The 22,677-nt window shown below is 47.2% G+C and overlaps 1 protein-coding gene across 4 annotated transcripts in view; it reads left to right on the top strand.

Annotated features, from left to right (window-relative positions):
* The first annotated feature begins 7,253 nt into the window (after positions 1 to 7,253).
* The window catches only part of LOC114021482 (E3 ubiquitin-protein ligase rnf213-alpha), a 168,566-nt gene continuing 153,142 nt past the window's right edge, over positions 7,254 to 22,677 (top strand). For 3 of the 4 annotated variants that reach the window (XM_043549413.1, XM_037899152.2, XM_037899151.2), the window contains exons 1-7: positions 7,254 to 7,366; positions 9,757 to 9,876; positions 12,058 to 12,200; positions 13,481 to 13,565; positions 15,927 to 16,063; positions 18,598 to 18,703; positions 21,662 to 21,739. In XM_043549413.1, the coding sequence (XP_043405348.1) occupies positions 9,771 to 9,876; positions 12,058 to 12,200; positions 13,481 to 13,565; positions 15,927 to 16,063; positions 18,598 to 18,703; positions 21,662 to 21,739 (655 nt within the window). In that variant the 5' untranslated portion in view covers positions 7,254 to 7,366; positions 9,757 to 9,770. The remainder of the gene's footprint in view (positions 7,367 to 9,756; positions 9,877 to 12,057; positions 12,201 to 13,480; positions 13,566 to 15,926; positions 16,064 to 18,597; positions 18,704 to 21,661; positions 21,740 to 22,677) is intronic. The other variant, XM_043549414.1, reaches the window with a different exon arrangement.

Here is a 22,677-nt window from a genome sequence, read left to right as displayed (position 1 = left end):
CCAATTTCTCAAACTTAATTGCACCACGATACGCTTCTGACAACAAAAATTACTACACAACCCCAGCAGGGGGGATCTAAACCTGAGCCCTGCTGCCCCCAAAGGCGGGGCCAAAGCCTGAACCCTGCCACTTCAGGTGAGGAGGCCAAACCCGAAGCCCAAGGGCTTTGGCCCCAGCAGGGGGCCTGTAACCTGAGCCCTGCCACCCAGGGCTGAAGTCCTAGGGCTTCAGCTTTGGCCCTGAGCAATGGGGCTTGGGCTCTGGCTCCAGGCGGTGGGGCTCAGGCTTCGGCTTGAGTCCCGGGCCCCAGCAAGTCTAATGCCAACCCTGGTGACCCCAATAAAATGGGGTTGTGACCCACTTTGGGTTCCCAATTCACAGTGTGAGAACCGCTGGGCTAGTAGAAGCCAAATACCTCAGGTACATCATAGGGAGGGGCATAGTGAAACCCCAGCTGAACAAGTTAGAGGTAATACAAAGTTGGCCTCAACTGCTCAGGAAGAAACTGGTCAGAATACTTCTGGGGATAGTGGGATATTAGAGCACTTCATTCCCCACTTCGGCACCAGGGCATACCCTTTGACAGATCTGATAAAGACCAGAGGCCCAGGCATGGTAAAATGGACTGGTGCAGCAGAATAAGGTTTTGCACATCTGACAGCCATCTGCAGTAAACCCAGCGCTAGTAGCTCCAAATGCTGAGAAGGAGTTCAGCCTATAAATGGATACCTCTGAAGTAGGGTGGGGAGCCATACTTTCTCAACTGGAAGGAGAGGAAGAACACCCCATCTTGTACCTCAGAAAACACCTACCCAGAGAAGAAAGGTACACCGTAGTGGAGAAGGAGTGCCTTGTGGTAAAATGGGCCATGGAAACCCCCTGGTATTATCTGCTCGGACAGAGGTTTACCCTTGTTATTGCCCATATGCCCCTTAAGTGGATGCACCAGAACAAAGAAAAAAAATGCAAGAGTAACAAGATAGTTCCTGTTGCTACACCCTTTTACTGCAAAGTGCTGCACAGGGCAGGAGTCAGGCCCAGCAATGCTGGGAAGATAAACTGTTTCTCACAGAGCCCAACCTCATAGTATTGTGTGGGGAGGAGGTGCAGATAGGTGACAGATTCAGAGCTGGTGAAGGGAGGTCTACCAGTCCTAGAATGGTGAAGGCCCTTTTCCCTATGAACTGAAAAGAGGTTACCTCGGGCTAATCAGAGACTCCTAAGTCCAGTTAAGGGGCCCTGGTGACTGCTAAAAACCTCCTCTTCCAACGAGAGAAGGAGGAAGAGGGATGCGAAGTGACGGCTGCAAGGTTTGGGGAAGTAGAGAGAAAGGTTCTCTGCAAAGAGCTGTTCTCCTCTCTCAGTAAACACTGAGTTGACAGGGGAGGGGCTGGCGACAAAAAGCCAGCACCTCCCACCCCCGCAGCTGCCCACGTCCCTGACGCTGGTGGTGCTCTCGCTGCTCTACACACCATCAAGAGAGGAATCTCCATAGACGGGGCCAGCATCTCTCCAGAGACCACCCAGAGGGTCACCAGCGCCTCGCCGGATGCCTGCCCAGCCTCAGAAACCACCCAGAAGGACCCCAGGACCTTGCTGGATGCCCGCCCAGCCGGACCTCTCGACCCCACCCGCCCACACCAGGATAAACCGGCCAGCGATACGGCTGATGCTGCTGGAACCCCCCCGCTGCAAGGCAACGAGGACACCGTCTACCCGCAGTACCCCCTCGCTGCGGACGTGCTCATCTGCCCCATCTGCTCTCCGCCCCGAAGCTTCCACCTCCTCGGTGGCGTCACCAGGCACCTGAAGAGATGCCACAGCAAGTGGGTCACCTTCAGCTGTGCCCTCTGCAGCCTGCCCTTCGAGACGCAGAAGCAACGCAAGACGCACCAAGTCGCCTGCAGGAAACGCCTCAAGGGAACAACACATTCTCCTGCCCCGGCTCCCAGCCCTCCTGCTGCGCACCGGCCCGCTGCTCCTGGGTCTCAACCAAGAAAAGTGACCTTGCAAGCTGCTGTCAAGAAGCCTGCCCCCGTCGCCAAGCCAGTGCAATGGGATGCTGTGATCGAGAAGGTGCCTGCTGCCTCGGGGAACACCACCTAGGTCCTCGCCAGCAGGAGGCCCGTCTCACCCTCTCATGTCGCCAAGCAAATCTCCATACTGAGACGACTCAGTGCTACCTTGCCCCCTGCCCAGCACGTCCCCATCCCCAGAAGGATCAGCGCCCCACCGCGCATAGCTGCTCGAGATCCTGTCGCCAGAAGAACCAGCGCCACCCCTTGGGCCGCCCTGTGAACTCCAACCGCCGGAGGAGCCAGAGCCACATCTCAGACCACCCTACGAGCTCCAGCAGCCAGAGGAGCCAGCGCCACACCCCAGATCATCCTACAAACTCCAGACGTTGCTGGAGGAACCAGCCCCGCAGCCACAGCAAAGCACCGGGCCTTCATCGCCAGACGGCCCAGCACGGCCCCCGAGTCCATTCTGCGGGACACTGCCTACGGGAGATCTCACTCTCCAGCAGCAACCGCCCAGACAGCAGCCACTCCTAGAAGGATCAGCGGTGTCCCAGCAACCCCCGAGCCAGACTGCGTCTCTTCGACCACTAGCAACGCCAGCATCCCGCCAGAGGTCCCGCCCCAGCGCCCAACCGAAGGGAATCCTGACCCACAAGATAGACGGCAGGCCGACCCCGCAGGCTTTGAGCCTGCACCAGACGAGGTCGAGGACCACGAGGGCCAGCAGCCGATGGTGAGGGCTGCCACTCTGTGGCAGACTGCCTGGACCGAGGAGCTACAAGCGGCAGCTTCCTTTGACGACTTCGACCTCCTCGTAGACAGACTCACCCAAGAACTGTCTGCGGAAACTGCTCCCAGGAGAAGTTCGAACGAGGAGAATGCCCCGCCTGCCCACAGAACGCCTGCTCCTTACCACAACACCACCACCAGGGGAGCCAGAAGTAGAGATGCCAGCCACCGCTACGATCCAGCAGCGGCTTCAAGGATCCAAAAGCTGGGCAAACCGCTCCAAGGCCATGAGGGAGATCCTTGACGGGCCCTCGCCCTACTGCACGATCCCATCTGAGCGTCTCTACAGCTACGTCAAGGATGTATTCGACCGCATAGCCCGGAATGACGCGCAGCGCCCAGAGTGTCTCCGCCCCCTGCCCCGTGTCGACGAAGCAGGTGGAAACTGACTATACGCCCAAGGAAGCGATGGCCAGACTCTCAAAAACAAAAAACACAGCTCCTGGGAAAGACAGCATCCCCTACAGCCTCCTGAAAAAGCGAGATCCCGGCTGCCTGGTCCTCGCCACACCCTTCAACCAGTGCAAGCGATTCTGCCGGACTCCCAGCTCCTGCAAGAAGGCCATGACAGTCCTGGTGTACAGGAAGGGAGAGCAGGATGACCCCAGCAACTGGAGGCCCATCTCCCTCTGCTCCACGATGTACAAGCTCTATGCCAGCTGCCTGGTGTCGAGGATCGGTGTGAGTGGTCGGTGAGTGGGGGAGCCATCAGCTCCATCCAGAAAGGCTTCATGTCCTGCGAGAGCTGCTATGAACACAACTTTGTCCTCCAAACCACCATCGAAACGGCCAGAAGGGTGCGGAGGCAGTGCATGGTAGCGTGGTTCGACCTGGCTAACGCCTTTGGGTCCATGCCCCACCACCACATCTTTGCCACGCTCCAGGAGTTTGGGATGCCAGAGAACTTCCTTTGTGTGATCCGAGAGGTGTACGAGGGAGGCAGCACCACCATTCGCTCGGTCGAAGGGGAGACCGCCGAGATCCCGATCCGGAGCGGAGTTAAACAGGGCTGTCCTCTCAGCCCCATCATCTTTAACCTTGCCATGGAGCCGTTGCTGTGAGCGATCTCCAATGGCACAGATGGCTTCAACCTCCACGGTGAGAGGGTGAGTGTCCTGGCTTACGTGGATGACCTGGTCCTGACCGCGGACAACCCAGAGAACCTCCAACGTATGCTAGATGCCACCAGTCGAGCTGCCGACTAGATGGGGCTCCGCTTCAATGCAAAGAAGTGCGCAACCCTCCACATCGACGGCAGCAAAAGGGACTCGATGCAGGCGACAGGGTTCCGGATCCAGGCGAGCCCATCATCCCCCTGGCAGAGGGGCAGGTGTACTAGCACCTTGGCATGCCAACAGGTTTCCGTGTCCAGCAGACACCATCCAGGAGGTCTTGCAGGATGCCGCCAAGATCGATGCCTCCCTGCTAGCACCGTGGAAGAAGATAAACGCCCTGAACACCTTCCTGATCCCCCATATCTTGTTTGTCCTAAGGGGATCCGCCGTGGCAAAGATACCCCTTAACAAGGCAGACAAGATCGTCCAGCAGCAGGTGAAGAAGTGGCTGTTCCTTCCCCAGAGAGCCAGCAACGAGCTGGTCTACATTGCCCACAGGCATGGCGGTGCCAGTATCCCCTGTATGGGTGACCTGTGTGACATCGTGGTGATCACCTCCGCCTTCCGCCTGCTGATGTGTCCCGACGCCATGGTAAGGAACATCGCGGCAAACGCCCTTCATGACGCAACAAAGAAGCGGATCGGCAGAGCCCCCTCCAACCAAGACACCGCCAGCTTCCTGGGCGGTTCCCTGGATGGCGAATTCGGAGGGGACGGGCGCGACATCGCTTCACTGTGGTCCCGCACTCGCAATGCCACGGGCTGCCTGGGGAAGCGCATCGGCTGCCGCTGGGAGTGGTGCGAGGAGCGCCAGGAGCTGGGAGTCCTGGTGCCGCAGATCACGTCCGATGACAACACCATCGTCACCCCGAGCGCCAGGGGAATGCTGGAGAGGACCCTGAAGGCGGCCATCCACTCACTGTACATGAAAACTCTGAAGTGTAAACCGGACCAGGGTAAAGCCTTCGAACTGACCAGCAAGTGGGACGCCAGCAACCACTTCCTCGCCGGGGGCCGCTTCACCCGTTTCGCTGACTGGCGGTTCATCCACCGTGCCCGGCTCAACTGCGTCCCGCTCAACGGAGCCGTCCGCCACGGGAACCGAGACGAGCGTTGCAGGAAGTGCGGCTCCTCCAACGAGATCCTGCCCCACGTCCTGTGCAGCGGCAAGCCCCACTCCAGAGCCTGGCAGCTGCGCCACACCGCCATCCAGAACCGCCTGGTGAAAGCCATCGCACCGCGCCTGGGGGAGATTGCCGTGAACTGCGCCATCCCCGGTACCGACAGCCCCCTGCGACCCGACGTGGTTGTCACCGACGAGGCCCAGAAAAAGATCATCCTCGTCGATGTCATGGTCTCCTCTGAGAACAGGACCCCGGCTTTCCGCAAAGCCTGAGCTCGTAAGCTGGAAAAATACGCCCCTCTGGCCGACACCCTGAGAGCGAAGGGCTACGAGGTGCAGACGGATGCCCTGATCGTCGGAGCCCTGGGCGCTTGGGACCCCTGCAACGGGTGTGTGCTGCGGACCTGTGGGATCGGTCGACGCTACGCACGGCTCATGCGGCACCTCATGGTCTCAGACACCATCCGATGGTCCAGGGACATCTACATCGAACACATCACCGGCCACTGACAGTACCAGGAGGTGTGAGCTGGTACGACCTCGTGCATCCACTATGGGAAAGGGACTGAGAGACTTTTTCCATTGGACCATATGAACTGGAACCATAAACTCACTGAAAATTAAATCCCACCAAATGAGGGTAAATCCATCCTCATCATCTTATCCACTCATTATACTCCACACCTGAACATAGCCATTATATGAACAACATACCCCCATATCTCAATGTCTGTACTTTCACCTGTTAGACTTTTACCCCCAATCGGAGAGATTTCAGATTATGTATTCCTTACACCACCCGTTCCTAAACCGAATTTTGCACCCCTTGATAATCTGTACCTTATTCCCTGATAACCAGAAACTTCTATGCTTAAACTCTGTACCGTTTTCTTTTTACTTCAACATCATCTTAATAAAATTATTAGGCCTTGTCTCCACTTTACAGTGCTGAAACTTTCTCGCTTAGGGGTGTAAAAAAACCGACATGGGTCTACCCTGAGGCTTGCCTCGTAAACATCATAAATATACCAAAGTTAAGAATTAAAAAGCTCTGGAGTAGGTTGGATTTACTCCCTGCTGTACTCCAGTACCTCCCTGCTGCCAGAAGGAGAAACGCTGAGGCTGACATGGGGAAAGAGTTGCCTGGCCACCGTACATTGATTTAGTTTAATACTATAGTAGGTCTGATATGAAACCGGTAGGAAAGTGACACAAAGCTCAGTAACAGCCCCTGGTAAGAGAGGCTGGAATAGAGCTGGGTGAATATTTAATTTTTGGTTTGCTAGCCATCCCCAACACACACCTTCAGGTCAACTTGAAATAAAAAAACCCCCCACAAAATTTTCAGTAAACCAAAAAGTAAAATAAATAATTCCGTTTGCATTGAATGAAACTTTGTTTAACCTAAACCCAAATGTTTCATTTCAGCTCTGAGTTTTTATAAACATTTTTATCTTTCTAAAAATAAAATGTCATTAAGTTTTATAACAAAAAGCTGCTTTATATAAAAAAAGTGGAACCATTTCATTTTGAACATATTGAAACAAATCACTTTCGTTTTTCTTTTTTTTTTTTTTACCAACTGAAACAATTCAACACAAATCTGCAAAATTTTCGGTGGTCCTGAATCTGCTTTTTTTCAGTGGAAAAATCTTTCTGTGCAAACATTTTTTCACAAATGTAGTCAGGAAGTGAGATGAAATTCCACCCTGCTTCGCTAAGGCTGGACAGTAACAGATCTAAAGGACAGGTTTCAGAGTAGCAGCCGTGTTAGTCTGTATTCTCAAAAATAAAAGGAGTACTTGTGGCACCTTAGAGACTAACCAATTTATTTGAGCATAAGCTTTCGTGAGCATCCAATGCATCCGATGAAGTGAGCTGTAGCTCACGAAAGCTTATGCTCAAATAAATTGGTTAGTCTCTAAGGTGCCACAAGATCTAAAGGACACTTTTTTGAACGGTTGGTGACACTGACAACCCTGTTTCTTAGGATTTCCAGTTTTATTGGTTACACTGTAACCAAACTGACTTCAGCAGCCTGAGCTACAGTTTCATCTTGAAGGCAGAAGTAACTGAAAACCCTGCATATGGGCCTATTGCTGTTGCAGACTACAAATGTTACTGAATTACTTTCACTTTCAAAATGAATAGTTACTTACATAGCTCTTACAAGAAATAGAAAGAGAACAAAGAAATCACGTGTTTTGGGAAGCCAATTCAAATACAGTACATATAGGCAGACATGAAACAGATGTATTTCCTGCTGAAGATAATATGCACCAGCAGGCATCTTTATGGCCAGGGAGTCTGCTACAAGGTAGGGTAAATGCGTGTTAAGACTTTTTAAACTGCTAAATCCTGCATGATTTCCTCAGTTGGTTTGTGATGGGACTGATGCCTGAGGAGAGACCGCAGGATTTCCCTGTGCTTCTGAAATTTATAACAAACCTTTAAATTAAGGGCAAACAAATAGACGGATCTTTCCTCTGTATGAGCCGTATTATGTTGAAATTAGAATGACATTTCCTGCTCTTGGTGAGATGGCATTGTTGACTAAAATGGATGATTGACCATTTATAGAAAGTTCTCTCATAAATTCTGATTCACAGGGATTATGGTATAAATTCTGATATATGCCTTTAACATAGATGTGCCTCCTTATTTACATCCTTTAAAAACTGGGATAATGACATTAACTTCTCCGGAGTCACCCTAGATTTATAATACTGGTGTCACTGAGATCACAATTTACCCTGACCCCATGGCAGTCCGTGGCTGACTCCAGGGATCAGAGATCAGAATCTGGCTCCAATCCCCCTGCAGTCCGTGGATGACTCAGGATTTATCCCGAGGTCACTGGGAGCAGAATCAGATCTAATAGCTGTACTAATATCACATCGCTGTGATGTGTTGTGTGCAATTTGGGGCGAATGTCCCTGCCCTTCGCCTTGTGCCATCATTAACACCAGTGCAAAATGAGGATAGAGCACTGGACTGGGGCCCAGGAGTTTGATTTAAGGCTATTTACCTGGTATATTTTGATATGTGAGACTGACAATTTGTGTTTAAATGGTGATAAAGCTTTAACTTTTTGAATAACAACATCTGCGTCATTAAATAATTATTGTCTGACCCCCACTTTGCTGATCCCTGACCACTTCCCACAAATGTGAAAACTTAAATAGATAAAAATCTTTAAAAATTGCTTAAAAACATAATTTTGCACATGCATTTTCAGTGCAAACTTAAATAAATAAAAAGAATAAATGTGTAAAAATAAACAGCAGTATTATCTGTCAGAATTATATACAAAAAATTCTGCCAGACCGAATGATAAACATAGACAGATACATTATATGTCAGCACCACCTGTTCTGTGTCACAGATAGACTTGCTAGGTATACTAATCCGAAATGCCAACCAAGGATGGGGCCCCATGGTGCTAGGCGCTGCACTGACACAGATAGTGGGTGGTATATGAAATTATATGATTTCCTTTAGCTGACTATAAGTTTACTCCTGCTACTCAGTGATCCAATCAGTGTTAGGTACAAAACCACACAGAAAAGAGTGCGAACAAGTAAAGGTTTTTTTAAAAAAAAAGCAAGGCAGGAGACCAGAAAGATAAAGGAACAGGAGGGGAGGGGAAAGAGGGGTTGGGGTGGGGAAAGGAGAATAACATCTCTGTTCCCATCTGCTAGGGGTTAATAACGTCGACAAATTCAGTGCAATGTTGAGCTTGAAAATTGTGTAATTGTGTATATTGCCAGACCAGGGCCTATGTCCATTGTGCATAATGCATTAGGAGTATTAACTGCATGAAAAAGAAAGTAAAATATTAGCAGCTGATAGTCCCACCTTACAGCCCATCTTCCACTGTCTTTTTCATGGGGAGAACAGTTTTGCATTTAGTGGAAATTATTACTTGCTTGTCTACTGCACATGATTTATCAGTGTCACCCAATTCCATTTGTCTTGATGCTGCTGATTATATTTGACAAATATCATTTTTTGCTAAAGCTGTTGTGTTGGTAGAAGGATGAAAGAGAAGGGAGAGAGAGAATGCATTTTTGGTTTTACTTCTTCATTTTATGCCCTTAATCGTGCAAGCTGAGCTGAATTTGTTAGGTTTGTTTTCACATATGATACTTTTGACACAGCTCTGTCACTTCCAGGGATCTTCACATGAACAGCTTCTTCCTGGATAGCTTATGCCTTGAAATTCAAATCTTAAAATGAAAAGCTGGGATCAATTGTTGAGAGGATTAAGGCCGATGAAATCAGAGATTCAGAATTAATTACAATGTTAAAAAAACCCCTACCTACATCACTCTACTTCTCTTACCTGAAAAGTAAGGGGGAGGCACTAGGTTTTTAGGTTTGTAACTGATACCATGTTGGCTGCTCTCATAATTTTATTGTTTTGTGATATTTGGTGCTTTTTTAAAATCCTCAGCTCCTGGAGTCAGGTAGTTATGTAAGACTCTCAGCTTTCCTTTCAAAACAAAGCCAGATTCTATCTCTCGTCACTGGGGAGAAAAACTACAAAACATGATCCCCAAAAGGCTCAAAAACCAGGAGGCAAAGGAAAAAAGACCCTGACATATTATTTTTTAAAAGCCTCATGATTTTTAAAGCCAATCTCATGATCTTTAGGTGTCTGTCTCATGAATCCCTGCTGATACAGCTCTTTGGTTAACTTTCTAGGATAAGCCATAAAAATGAAATGTGCAGAATGCGACGGCAAATGTCTGGAAGGAGGAACACTCTGTCCGGAATGTCAGCAGCCTCTGAAGGGCACAAATGGGTCGCAGCGTCTGACAGAAGGTAACGTAAAAGCGTTACATGTGTTACTGGTGGATTGAACATTCCTTGTCAGCCACTCATTTGGTTTATAGAATGGGGAGCTCTTCCACCAGGAAACCCGGGAAAGTCCAAATACGTATTGAATAAAAAGACCCCCCCCCAGCCTTGTTATGTTGTAAAATCTCATTATTTTCTCTCTTTAAAAAAAAATTCACTCCTTTTCAGTTTAAAAGAAGTGTGAAAAGTCTTCCCCTCCAAAAACATTTCTCATGCTTTTTAGTTATTTCCCAAGCTGGAAAGAAAAGAAAAGAAAAGAAAAGAAAAGAAAAGAAGTGGATTCCTTCTCCACACACTGCCTCTCACTGTTAAAACTTTCCGCTTCCTGTGAAAGTAAAAGGGAGGGAAAACGCCAGAAGATCCCCAAATCAAAATTTTTCAGTTTCCAAAATCTCAAATAACATACCATTTTGATGCTGAAATTAAATAAACTGTCAATTCAAAATGAAAAAAAAAATATTGTGACATTTTCTGCAAGAAAATTGAAAATTTTCATTTTCTTGTGAAAAATTTCATTTTTGACGAAACATTTCCACCTAATTTTTTTTGATCCATTCTAATCTTAAGTCTTTTTCAAATAGATTCACAGGGTTTGATTTTCCGGTGTAGAGAGAAATCCAAAGATCTTCACCTCCACAGCGCAGGCTTGTACCATTAAACTGAAGGAGCAACTCTGTTAGCTGGAAACAACAGTAGACTTTTATCCTCTGTCAGCTAGATTTTCAAAGACATGGATGTTAGGTGCCTACCTGCAATTTGCACCTATGAAAACCTCCCCTTAAGTGGTTAAGGCACTAAAAAGGGACATGACACGCATAGCTGTCTGGTTTATACTTCTGAGCACCGTAGCTAGGCCAACCTAATCCCTGGTGTAGATGCAGCTAGGATGATGGAAGAATGCTTCTGCTGAGCTACCATTGCTCAGAGAGGTGGTTTATCTACAGGCATGGAAAAACCCCTTCTGTCTCTGCACGCTGCCTGTATACTATGGGGTTATGCCAGCATCCCAACAGCACCGTCACTATCCTGCTATAGTCCCCGTCGTATAGGCAAATCCTTAAGCCAGCCAGTTTTTTATTCTTGTGTGATGGCCACTTTCTGGGATGATACTCTGGGGATTGAACCAGGGACCTCCAGCACTAACAGCACAAGCTGCTACAGTTTGAGCTAAAAAGACTCTCGCTGCAACTGTGGGCTGTGGCAACTCACACTCCCTGTGGATTGGCACATGAAAGGGGGACCTATAGTCCACTCAGCAGCGGGTTATACTTGTGCCTTGTGTTTTCATTCACACTTGTGCCAGTGCTACCACCAGGGAAAGCAAGTGAACAATGCTGATCTTCCTTACTTTGCAAGGCGTGGACAGTTAGCCCTGCAGATTGGTTATCTGTAGCATACAGTAGGGAAAGTTGTTTTGTAGCAGGATTGCTGTCACTGGCTGATGGAATGCATGCCACAGTGCGGGGTTGGGGGGATATTTCTTTAGCTGTCCAATTTTAATATTAACATATTCACTGTTTTTTTTAGAGCAGTTCGATCTGATAGAATTATCAAGTTAAGACTCTGATACAAAGCTGAGCCCCCAAGTGTGTTGTGATCGTATTTCTTTCTTTTGGACTTGCTGTGTTGTCGACGCTTTATACCAAGAGCTGTTAATATCATATTTTCCAAAACCTCATTAAAAATAGTTAGAAAATGTTAAAAGAAACCACTGCAAAAAGATTCCTACATGTTTGAACATCTTCCAGAACATCTGCTACACACATTAAGTGATATAGGGGCCCCACTGTGCCGGCGCTACACAGACACACAGTGACTGAGATCACGGCCCCGTCTTGCTGGGTGCTGCACAGGTTCACGTCCACCGAGATCGGGGCCCTGGCAGGCTGCACCGACAAACAGTGATTGAGATTTGGGTCCCGTTGTGCTGGGTGCTGCACAGATACATACAAAGACACTGGCCACGCTGTGAAGAGTTAATATACTGACAACTGTATATTTCCCCATTTTACTCAGCAGTGGGGTAAAACAGGGGAAAGACTTTTCCTGTGCTGGAGACTCTAAGATGGTCATTTAAATGAACACTGGGGATTTGCCCTCACACTCAGTGATCAGATGCTGTTTTTCTGTTTTTGACTTTTTTAGTACCAGGAGCTAAATCTTTAGAGCTAGATACAAATGAACCAAACCCTCTGAGTTCAGGACTGTCAGAAGACGCCCCTGCCGCTGAACAGGATCCAGGACCTGGACTCCAGCCACCAGCTGATTCTGCGGAAGCAGCCATTGAGGTGGGGCGTTCGTTTCCTTAGGATCAGTGGGAACTGAGCTTAGTTTTATGGCTGCTCAGAAATTTTCCAATGATTTTTTTTTTGTATGAAAATGCTGATTTATTGAAACTGAAATTCCTTGCGGAAACATTTCAGTTTCAATGGACTTTCACCAAAACACAGGCCTGGTTTCCTACCAGCTGACCTGGCGGGGTGTTCGGGGGCCTGGCATTTCAGGATCTATGGGTTCCGTGGAGTGTGGCAGCCCTGGAAGCTGCTCTCAGGTCTTCTAGGCTTGTCACTCTGCACGGGGGACTTTCTGGGCAGTTCCTGACTGTGGGGGATTCCTGGGGCTGGGTGCCCCTCAAAGCATCAACAGCAGCCTAAGGAGTCCGTTGTAGGTGGGCAGCTGCTCCATGTTTTGTTTTAAAAAAGTCAAACTGAAAAATGTTGATTTTCCTGGAACAAATTAATTTTTTTCCCATGGGAAATTTTGAAATTTCTAGGCTGTCCTCACTAGAAACAATTTCAATTTTCTAACCATCTCTAATATTTAGACACCTCATAAAGGCCTGATCCAAAGTCTTAGTGAAATCGTGGGGAGTCTTTCCACTGACTTCCATGACCTTTGGATCAGGCCCTAAATGGTCTACTTTTCAGAAGCATTGGGCACCCAGCAGCTCCCAGTGTAGTAAGCGGGATCTGCTGGCTTATGCTGTTGGAAATCTTTCCAAACTTTTTTTCTTTTTGTTGAAAAATGTGGATTTTTGACTAAACCAAACTTTCCAGAAAAGTGTCCACTTTCATCAAAATCTTTTGATTTTTGGCCATTTGGGTCAAAAATTATTTAGTTTTTAATAGTTATTGACCAATTTTTTTTAGTTTTTTGGCAATTTGGGGCCAAAATTTTTACAGATTTTGGCCAAAATTGTTTGTGTTTTTGGAGGTGTTGGGCTGAGAATGTTTTGGGGCTTAGCAGGGTTTTGACAAATAGCTGTTTTTTCCTGTGAAAACCCCTCCCATTTTCCAGCTCAGCACATCTGAAAATGAGTCCACTTTTTTAATTGCCTAAATATGGAAGTAGGAGCCTAACATTAGCCTCCTGTTTTTGAAAATGTTAGCCACAATAACCCAGCAGCTCTTAACCTGCTCAGTTAACCTGTTTCTGCCGTCGGTTAGCAGAGGAGTTATTCATGCAGGTACTCTCACGCCTGTCGAAGGGCTGCATTTGGCCTAAATCAAGCCTCTGCTACGTTTGAAGAATCACCCCATTCATGCTTTGATGACCTTCCTTTTCCAAGGAACGCAAGGTTGGACCTACAGACCGAGCCACTGGAGAAGCAGAGACAGAGGAGCAGAAAGAGGGGAAAATCCCGGATAGTAGTGGTAACCATTTCATTTCCCCGTGTGATTTTTTTTTAGAGCTGGGTGAAAATTTTAGACAGAAGAGTTTCCATGCAGTTTTGTCCAAAATGAAACATCTCATTTAGAAAATGTCATAATGATTTGTTTTGATAATGTTGCTTTGATTCACTTTGTTTTGACTTTTATATTAAATATTAAATTTAGTATCACATGTATGATACTTAATAAAATGTATATATGCTATTAAATGTTTAATAGAATGTAAAAGTCAAAATAAAATGAATCAAAATGACACCGTTGAAATAATACATTTCAATGTTCCTGAAAATAAAAATTTTGAAATTTTCATATTTTAAGAAATTTCATCATTTCAGCTTTTCATTCCAATTCAGAACATTTTTTTGAAATGTCACAGTTTCCCCCAGAATAGAAATTCCCTTTCCTGAGCAGCTGTGGTAATTCTATTTACAAGTTTTTCATTTAAAAAGATAAATGGAATCCAAAAATCTGCCCCTTCCACCGGTAAAGCCTAAAACTAAGTCTACACTACAGAAGTGAAAGGCTGCTGTGGGAACGCTCCTACGGCAGCGCCTTGCTGTGCAAGCGTGGTCGCTCCTGGTAACCCCCCTCCATGAGGGGAATAGCTCCGAGCGCTGGGAGTGCGGCTCCCCGTGCTCGGAGCCTGTCCACGCTAGCGCTTTAAAGGGCTCAAACTTGATGCGCTCGGGGGGTGTGTGTGTGATTTTTCACACCCCTGAGCCAGCAAGTTAGAGAGTTTTAACTTGCCAGTGTAGACGTGGCCTAAGCTGATGTGAACCATTACCGCCTGGGAGCAAGCGAAGATGTGTGCACAATCTCACAGAGACACAGCTAGTGCCTTAATTGGACAGCCAGAAGACTGGGGTCTAGTAGCTGGGATGGGATCACTGCAGTGTGGTCTCTGGTGGACTTAGACATGGTGCGGCTCAGGCCAGCACGGCTGGGGCAGCTGGGGCCAGCATGGCTGGGGTGTCTTGGGCCAGCCAGGGCAGCTCAGGCCAGCTTGGGGGTCAGGCCTGCTGTTGCAGGCCAGAGCAGCTCAAGGGTCAGGCCCGCTGGTGCAGAGTGGCTGGTGGGGGTCGGGGTGGCTGGGGCCTCAGGCAGATGGGGTGAGGCTGGCGGCCTAGCCCCCCTGAATGGAGGGTTCAGCCACTGCCCGTGGCTGTGAGTTTTGCTCATCAGAATATCAGCGAGGGTTTTTTTCTGGGAAAAATTTAGAGGAAAATATTTTTTTTTAAAACATTTTGTTGAAAACTTAAAAATAAACAAAAAATTTCAGTTTTCAGCAGCCAGAAACTGAAAAGTTTTCAGTTTTGCAACACAAAATTTTTTAATAGACACATTCTGCAAAAATGTTTAAGATAAAGACAAAATTTTCCCTTGAAAAAGCATTTTGATTAATAATTTCTGACCAGCTCTAACTGAAATAATTTTTTAAAGTAGATATTTTTCAATTTTTACCAAAATTAGCTAAAGAAAGGGGCCAGGGATGGGGCTGGACTAAATGGGAGGCTGATAACTGAGGGGGAAAACTGGGTTTTTTTAGGACTGTCAAGCAATTACAAAAATTAATCACGATTAATCATGTGATTAAAAAAGTATTCACGATTAATCATGTGATTAATCGTACTATTAAACAATAATGGAATGCCATTTTAAATATTTGTGGATGTTTTCTACATTTTCAAATATATTGATTTCAATTACAACACAGAATACAAAGTGAACAGTGCTCACTTTATTTTTATTACAAATATTTGCATTGTAAAAATGATAAAATAATAGTATTTTTCAGTTCACCTCAAACAAGTATTGTAATGCAATCTCTTTATCATGAAATTGCAACTTACAAATGTAGAATTATGTACAAAAATAACTGCATTCAAAAATTAAACAATGTAAAACTTTAGAGCCTGCAAGTCCACTCAGTCCTACTTCTTGTTCAGCCAATCGCTCAGACAAACAAGTTTGTTTACATTTACAGGAGATAAAGCTGCCTGCTTCTTGTTTACAATGTCACCTGAAAGTGAGAACAGGTGTTCCTATGGCACTGTTGTAGCCAGCATCACAAGATATTTACATACCAGATGCACTCCAAGATCCAAAGTGAGCACTGTACACTTTGTGTTCTGTGTTGTAATTGAAATCAATATATTTGAAAATGTAGAAAAACACCCTAAAATATGTAATACATTTCAGTTGGTATTCTATTGTTTAACAGTGTGATTGAAACTGCGATTTTTTTAAAAAAAATTAATCACGTGAGTTAACTGTGATTAATCAACAGCCCTGTTTATTATTCTTAATATTAGTGTTGTTTTTGTTAACATTTGCTTTAACCAGGATCTGGAAGTTTAGAACCAGAAATAAATGAAGGAAATGAAGAAAATGAAGGAAAACCTGAGAGTCCAGGACTTTTGAAAGATGACCTGTTTGGACAAGAATCAGGACCGGGATCCCAGCTTCAGGCAAAAACAGAGGTAGGAGTTATTTCCAGATTTATGTTTTAAATCAGTTACTCCAAGATATAGGAGGTAAATTACAGCTGTGGGAATTCCTCCCATTTCCCAACAGAGTGAAAAACAAAATGTCAGGATGCGTAAGGAGATATTCTAGTGCCAATGTTACACCTTCCTATGGATACTGCATTCAGTTCTGGTCACATAGGCGCCGACTTCCCCTCTTTTCTGTGGGTGCTCGACACCCCCTCTGCCCCCAGCCCTGCCCCCACTCCACCTCTTCCATGAGGCCCTGCCCTGCCTCTTCCTCGCCCCCATTCCAACCCCTTTCCCAAAGTCCCCGCCACAACTCCGCCCCCTCCCTGCCCCCACTCCACCCCTTCCATGAGGCCCTGCCCTGCCTCCTCCTTGCCCCTATTCCAACCCCTTCCCCAAATCCCTGCCCCGGCCCCGCCTCCTCCCCTGAGCACGCCATGTTCCCACTCCTCCCCCTCCCTCCCGGAGCTTGCTAACACTGACAAACAGCTGTTTGGTGGTAGCCGGGTAGGAAGCGCTGGGAGGTAGGTGGAGGAGCGGGGACGCAACCTGCTCAGGAGAGGGGGAGGAGCGGGAGGAGGTGGGGTGGGGGGTGAGGGGAGCTTGGCTGCCGATGGGTGCAGACCACCCACTAATTTTCCCGCGTGGGTGCTCGAGCCCTGGAGGATCAGGGGCTTGAGACTTATGTGCGAAGAAAGATTGGAAAGATCATGATTATTATTATCTATCTGTGACAGTGCCTACGGGCACAGTCCCAGTGTGCTGGGAGCTGTACAAACAGAGAACAAAAGATGATCACAGCCTCACAGCACTTACAGTCGAAATAGGCTTAGCTTGGAGGGGTGGTGAAGGGAGGTTAGGGTATTAGCTTAGCCCCTGGGGATGTAATGGTTCAATTCCTTGCTCCACCACTGACTTCTTGTGTGAGCTTGGTCATGCTCAGTGGTTTGAGCATTGGCCTGCTAAACCCAGGGTTGTGAGTTCAATCCTTGAGGGGGCCATTTGGGGCAAAAATTGGGGATTGGTCCTGCTTTGAGCAAGGGGTTGGACTAGATGACCTCCTGAGGTCCCTTCCAATCCTGATATTCTATGATCTATGATTCTATGTCAGTGCCTCAGTTTCTCATGTGTACAAGAAGCGTTGTAGCCATTTCCTTCCTTCTAGGGGTATCGTGAGGATAAATACAGTAAAGGTTGTGAGATGCTCATGTATTATGGTAACAGGGGCCATCTAAATACCAGAGATAAATAAGAGGGGGCATGATGGAGGACTTTAAAATAATGAATGGCTTCCATGAATGCTGTTTAATGATGCAAGAGCAAAGGACAGAATAAATTAAATTGAAAGGCAGTGAGTTTAAAACTGACCAAAGTAGCTATTTCTTTTTTGGAGAGAGAGTTAGCCTGTGGAACTCACCGACACAAAGGTATCTTTGAGGGCAAGAACTTAGTGGGAGTCCCAAAAAAGGGAATGGACATTTATAAGGATAAATTTACGCATAGTTCAAGTAAATCTGGTAAAACTTTATAATAAACATAAACCCACCTCCTCTGGGGAACAAGCCACCCATTAACTGTCTGTGGATAGGAATATGTTATTCCATAACTATCCACATGGTGGTTCCGTCCTGTGTAAGAGCTGACACTGACCATTGGAGTCTGCTGGGCTGGATGGATCATTAGTCTGATTTATGCATTAACAACGATGCTGCTTGGATCCTGCTTCTGTGTTATCGAACGCCTTGTGAAATGTGTGGAAGGAAGGGCTTCTAGGAGCTGATTTGATACCATGGCTCCTGGAAGCATGATGATGGAAAGTAGGTTTCAGTGGCTTGGTGGGCAGATGGGTTCTCACAGGTGATGTGAAGAGTCAGAAAAAATCACGGGGTGAAATGTTCTGGCCTATGATACACAGGAGGCCAGAGTAGATGATCACCGTGGTCCTCTCTCACCTTGGAATCTATGGATCTATTTTGTCCATAGCAAGTCCCAGGAAACTGCCCTCCAGTGAACGACCTGTTCAACATAATGCTCTCCTGTGTCCAGCCAACAAAAGATGAGAGGGAAAAAGTTTTTATGGATGAAATTTGCCCCAGCACAAATTCTAGGTACCGCCTCAATCCTGAAAGGACTTAGCAGCGTACAGTCCTTGTGTGCGAGAGACAGTGCACTCCCTGGGCTGCTGCTGGCCTGACACAGTGATGCATTGCCCCTTATTTGGGGCTGATGGTAAAGTTTCCTCAAGTTTTCTTCAAGCTCAAGATCTCAGAGAGCTCCCTGGGGGCCCAGGCAGCTATTTTGCCTTTGGATTTCTGTCTAGGCCTAAATTTCACCCCATCTGAATGCCTGTTACGGGACATAGAATCACAGAAACTTAGGGCTGGAAGGGACCTCGAGGGATTATCTAGTCGGAACATGTGATTTGAGGCAGGACACATTTGGCCTTTCTCAGGGCTGTACTGAGCTCTCTCAGGGCTGTACGGCCTTTATTTCCTAGCCTTTAACTTTCCTTTTCAAAGGAACACAAGGACACCAGCTCAGACAGCAACCTCGCTGAGGCAGGGAGAGGTGATGACCTGCTGCAGCAGGAAGATGACCTCTGGGTGCTGGTACCCGACAGCGCAGGTAACCAGCTTCAAACAATTTGCTTAGGAGAAATCTTTATTTAGAATTTCTTTTTCCAGAAAAGAACAACTGATCCTTTCCCACCAGTCCTGCTCTCCTGTAATGTCTTTCTTGACGCAAACCAATTCATTTTGCAGACCAGAGGGGCATGTCTTCCAGCCTTTTATGTCCAAATTGGGAGCAAAATTAAAACAACATCTGACTCTTATCATCTATCTCAAAGTGCTTGACTAAGGGGGTGCGACAGGGTACTATTAGCAGCGCCCTGGTCACTGATGTCCCTGCATCCTGAAGACGACTGCAAGCTCTGCTATGACCAATTAAACACTGTTGGTGAGGATGCAGAGATAAAGTTTCTTGGCACCTTATATTACTGCTTCTTGGAGCAGCTGGTCCTGGAGCCCACAAGGGAAGAGGCAATTCTTGATTTAGTCCTAAGTGAAGCACAGGAAGTGAATATAGCTAGTCCACTTGGTAATAGTGCCTATAATATAATTAAATTTAACATCCCTGTGGCAGGAAAAACACCACAGGAGCCCACCAAGGTAGCACTTAATTTCGGAAAGGGGAACTACAGAAAAATGAGGAGGTTAGTTAAACAGAAATGAAAAGGTACAGCACCAAAAGTGAAATCCCTGCAAACTGCATGGAACATTTGTAAAGACACTATAATAGAGGCTCAACTTAAATGTGTGCCCCAAATTAAAAACCATAGTAAGAGAACCAAAAAAGTGCCACCGTGGCTAAACAACAAAGTAAAAGAAGCAGTGAGAGGCAAAAAGGCATCCTTTAAAAAGTGGAAGTTAAATCCTAGTGAGGAAGATGGAAAGGAGCATAAATTCTGGCAAGTGAAGTGTAAAAATATAGTTAGAAAGGCCAAAAAAGCATTTGAGGAACAGCTAGCCAAAGACTCAGAAAGTAACAACAATTTTCTTTTTAAGTACATCAAAAGCAGAAAGCCTGCTAAACAACCGGGGGCCACTGGACGATCGAGGTGGTAAAGGAGCACTCAAGGAAAATAAGGCCACTGCGGAGAAACTAAATGAATTTCTTTGCATCAGTCTTCACGGCTGAGGATATGAGGGAGATTCCCAAACCTGAGCCATTCTTTTTTGACAAATCTGAGGAACTGTCCCAGATTGAGGTGTCATAAGAGGAGGTTTTAGAACAAATTGATAAATTAAACAGTCACAAGGACCAGATGCTATTCACCCAAGAGTTCTGAAATAACTCAAATGTGATATTGCAGAACTACTAACTTTAGTTTGTAACCTGTCCTTTCAATCAGCTTCTGTATCAGATGACTGGAGGATAGCTAATGTGATGCCAATTGTTTTTAAAGGCTCCACTCATGATCTAGGCAAGTACAGGCCGGGAAGCCTGACTTCAGTACCTGGCAAACTGGTTGAAACTATAGTAAAGAACAGAATTGTCAGACACATAGATGAACATAATTTGTTGGGGAAGAGTCAACATGATTTTTGTAAAGGGAAATCATGCCTCACTAATCTACTAGAATTCTTTGAGGGGGTCAACAAGCACATGGACAAGGGGGATCCAGTGTACATAGTGTACTTAGATATTTTGAAGGCCTTTGATGAGGTCCCTCACCAAAGACTCTTAAGCAAAATAACCTGTCATGGGATAAGAGGGAAGGTTCTCTCATCGATCACTAATTGGTTAAAAGATGGGAAACAAAGGGTAGGAATTAATGGTTGGTTTTCAGAATGGAGAGAGGTAACGATGTAATTGGGAGGATACAAGTGGAAGGAAAAGGAGGCAAAGGGAAAGCTCAGAGGGTGAGCCTGGGCTGAGGAAAGAAGGCTTTGTGGAAGTCTCCTCTTGCCATAAGCCCCCAGTACACTGTTCTACTTTGCAAGGAAAGAATAAATATGCACTTCGGTGCAAGGGTAACAATCCGGTGTGTGTTTGTGACTGTGAGGCCACACAAACTGGCCAGGCAGTAGAGTACACTGGGCAGAGGCTCCTGGGCTGCTGCGCAGAGCTGGGAGTGGGGGCTGACGTTGGAGCGTTCCCTTCCCCCGTCCACGTACCCAGTCTCCGCTGAGCTGCGGTCGGCACACAGGGAGCCTGTCTGTGCCTCGAACTCAGGAGTGGGAGGGGGTGAAGGAGAGGAGCGAGCAGCAGGTGGGGAGGCCTTGGGGAAAAGGGTGGAGCCACTCGGTTCCCTCCCTCTAGGCCCCCTCTCCCACCCCTTGTTGCCGCTTGCTCCTCTCCTCTGCTGCTGGCACAGCACACAACAAAACAGCTCTTCCTCGCCTGGCTAGACACACACAGACTTTTGACCCCGCACCAGTGCAATCCCCTCCCTACCTTGGGTCAATCCAACCTCTCCCTGCGGTCTGGTGCTGGCTGGCAGGGTGAGCTCAGGACGGCGTTGGTAATGTGGACTCAGCTCCTGGCTGAGAGTTTACGAGAATCCCTTTTGCAAGCAGCGGGTTCTCCTCCAAGCAGCTTCCTCTCTGCCCTAGCTTCAGGCTCCTCTTTCTTCTTTGTTTTCTTTTCCAGTTTCCAGGCTGGTCTCTCATCCTGATTCCTGCCTGATCATTCACTCAAACCCTCCCAAGGGTCAGAGTTAATGCTGTGCCTTTGGTGGCACTCCCCGCAGCCAGTCAGGTTTGTGCACAGTGGCAGGGAGGGGCAAGGGGAAGGAGCCATCATGCCAGCTCCACAGAGGTCAGTACCATCATCCCCATTCTACAGATGGGGAAACTGAGGCACAGGGAAATGATGTGACATGCCCGAGATCATTCAGTAGCCGAACGAGGTGTAGAATTCACTGCTGCCTCTTACCATCTAAGCTGCTCTGACCCAGGAAATAAATATATTGGGTTGAAAATGACTCACTTGGGGAAAATACTCTCCTAGCCCCTTTCATTTCCTGCTTAAGCTCCTCCTGTGATCAGTTCAGTAATGCCGCCCTCCTCTGACTTTCAGATGGTGAAGATGGAGAGGCTCCTGTAGCAGAAATTAATATACAGAGAGCAGAGCAAACAGCAGCATTCTCATGCCAAGGTAAAACCCCAAATAATGGCCCAGATTCTACTCTCTTGTTCTGGACACTTTGTGCCACTCAGGTGGGGCCCAGTGGTGGAGTCTTGCCCATGCTGGCCAGCTGAGAGTTCCCCTCTCTGGGGAAGTTCTCCGCTGGTGTAAGGTCGCAGAGCTGCCAGTTGGACCCTGCCTGCACCCTGGCACAGGAAGTGGAGAATGAGCACAGCTCAGGCAGACTCTGTCCTTGCACTGGTGTCTAGTGTCTGAGATGTACAGCTGATGCTGTGAGTATCATCAGATTACACGCTGAGTCTTTGGGGCTGCACCTCTCACCACTCCATATGAAGAGCTCATGCCGTTGCCCCCCACCATCCCCAGGAGGGACAGGCAAGTTTTCCCACCGTACACTGTGAAAGCCATTCTAGAGAGGCGAAGCTCACACGAGCACGACAAACTCTGGCATGCATAGGTGCAGACTTCCCCTCTAGCCAGGGGGTGCTCGATCCCCACTCTGCCCCAAGCCCTGCCCCTCCACCCCTTCCCCCCAGCCCTCACCCCACCTATTTCCACCCCTGCTCCACCCCCGTGCTTCCCCACTCCAACCCTTCACCCAAGTCCCTTGTAAAATAACTGTACATTATTTTGCATGTACAGTTGGGATTATATTTTCCAATGTGTATTACTTTGCATTTATCAACACTGAATTTCATCTGCCATTTTGTTGCCCAGTCAACCAGTTTTGTGAGATCCCTTTGTAACTCTTCACAGTCTGCTTTGGACTTAACTGTCTTGAGTAGCTTTGTATCATCTGTAAATTTTGCCACCTTACTGCTTGCCCCTTTTTCCAGATCATTTATGAATATGTCCAAGTATCGACTGCTAGGGGACACCACTATTTACCTCTCTCCCTTCTGAAAAAATTACCATTTATTCCTACTGTTTCTTTCCCATCTTTTAAC

Source organism: Chelonia mydas, chromosome 6 (assembly GCF_015237465.2).
Source record: "Chelonia mydas isolate rCheMyd1 chromosome 6, rCheMyd1.pri.v2, whole genome shotgun sequence".
Taxonomy (NCBI): domain Eukaryota; kingdom Metazoa; phylum Chordata; order Testudines; family Cheloniidae; genus Chelonia; species Chelonia mydas.
The sequence above is the reverse complement of the archived record's forward strand: the minus strand, read 5'-3'. Positions and strand labels throughout refer to the sequence as shown.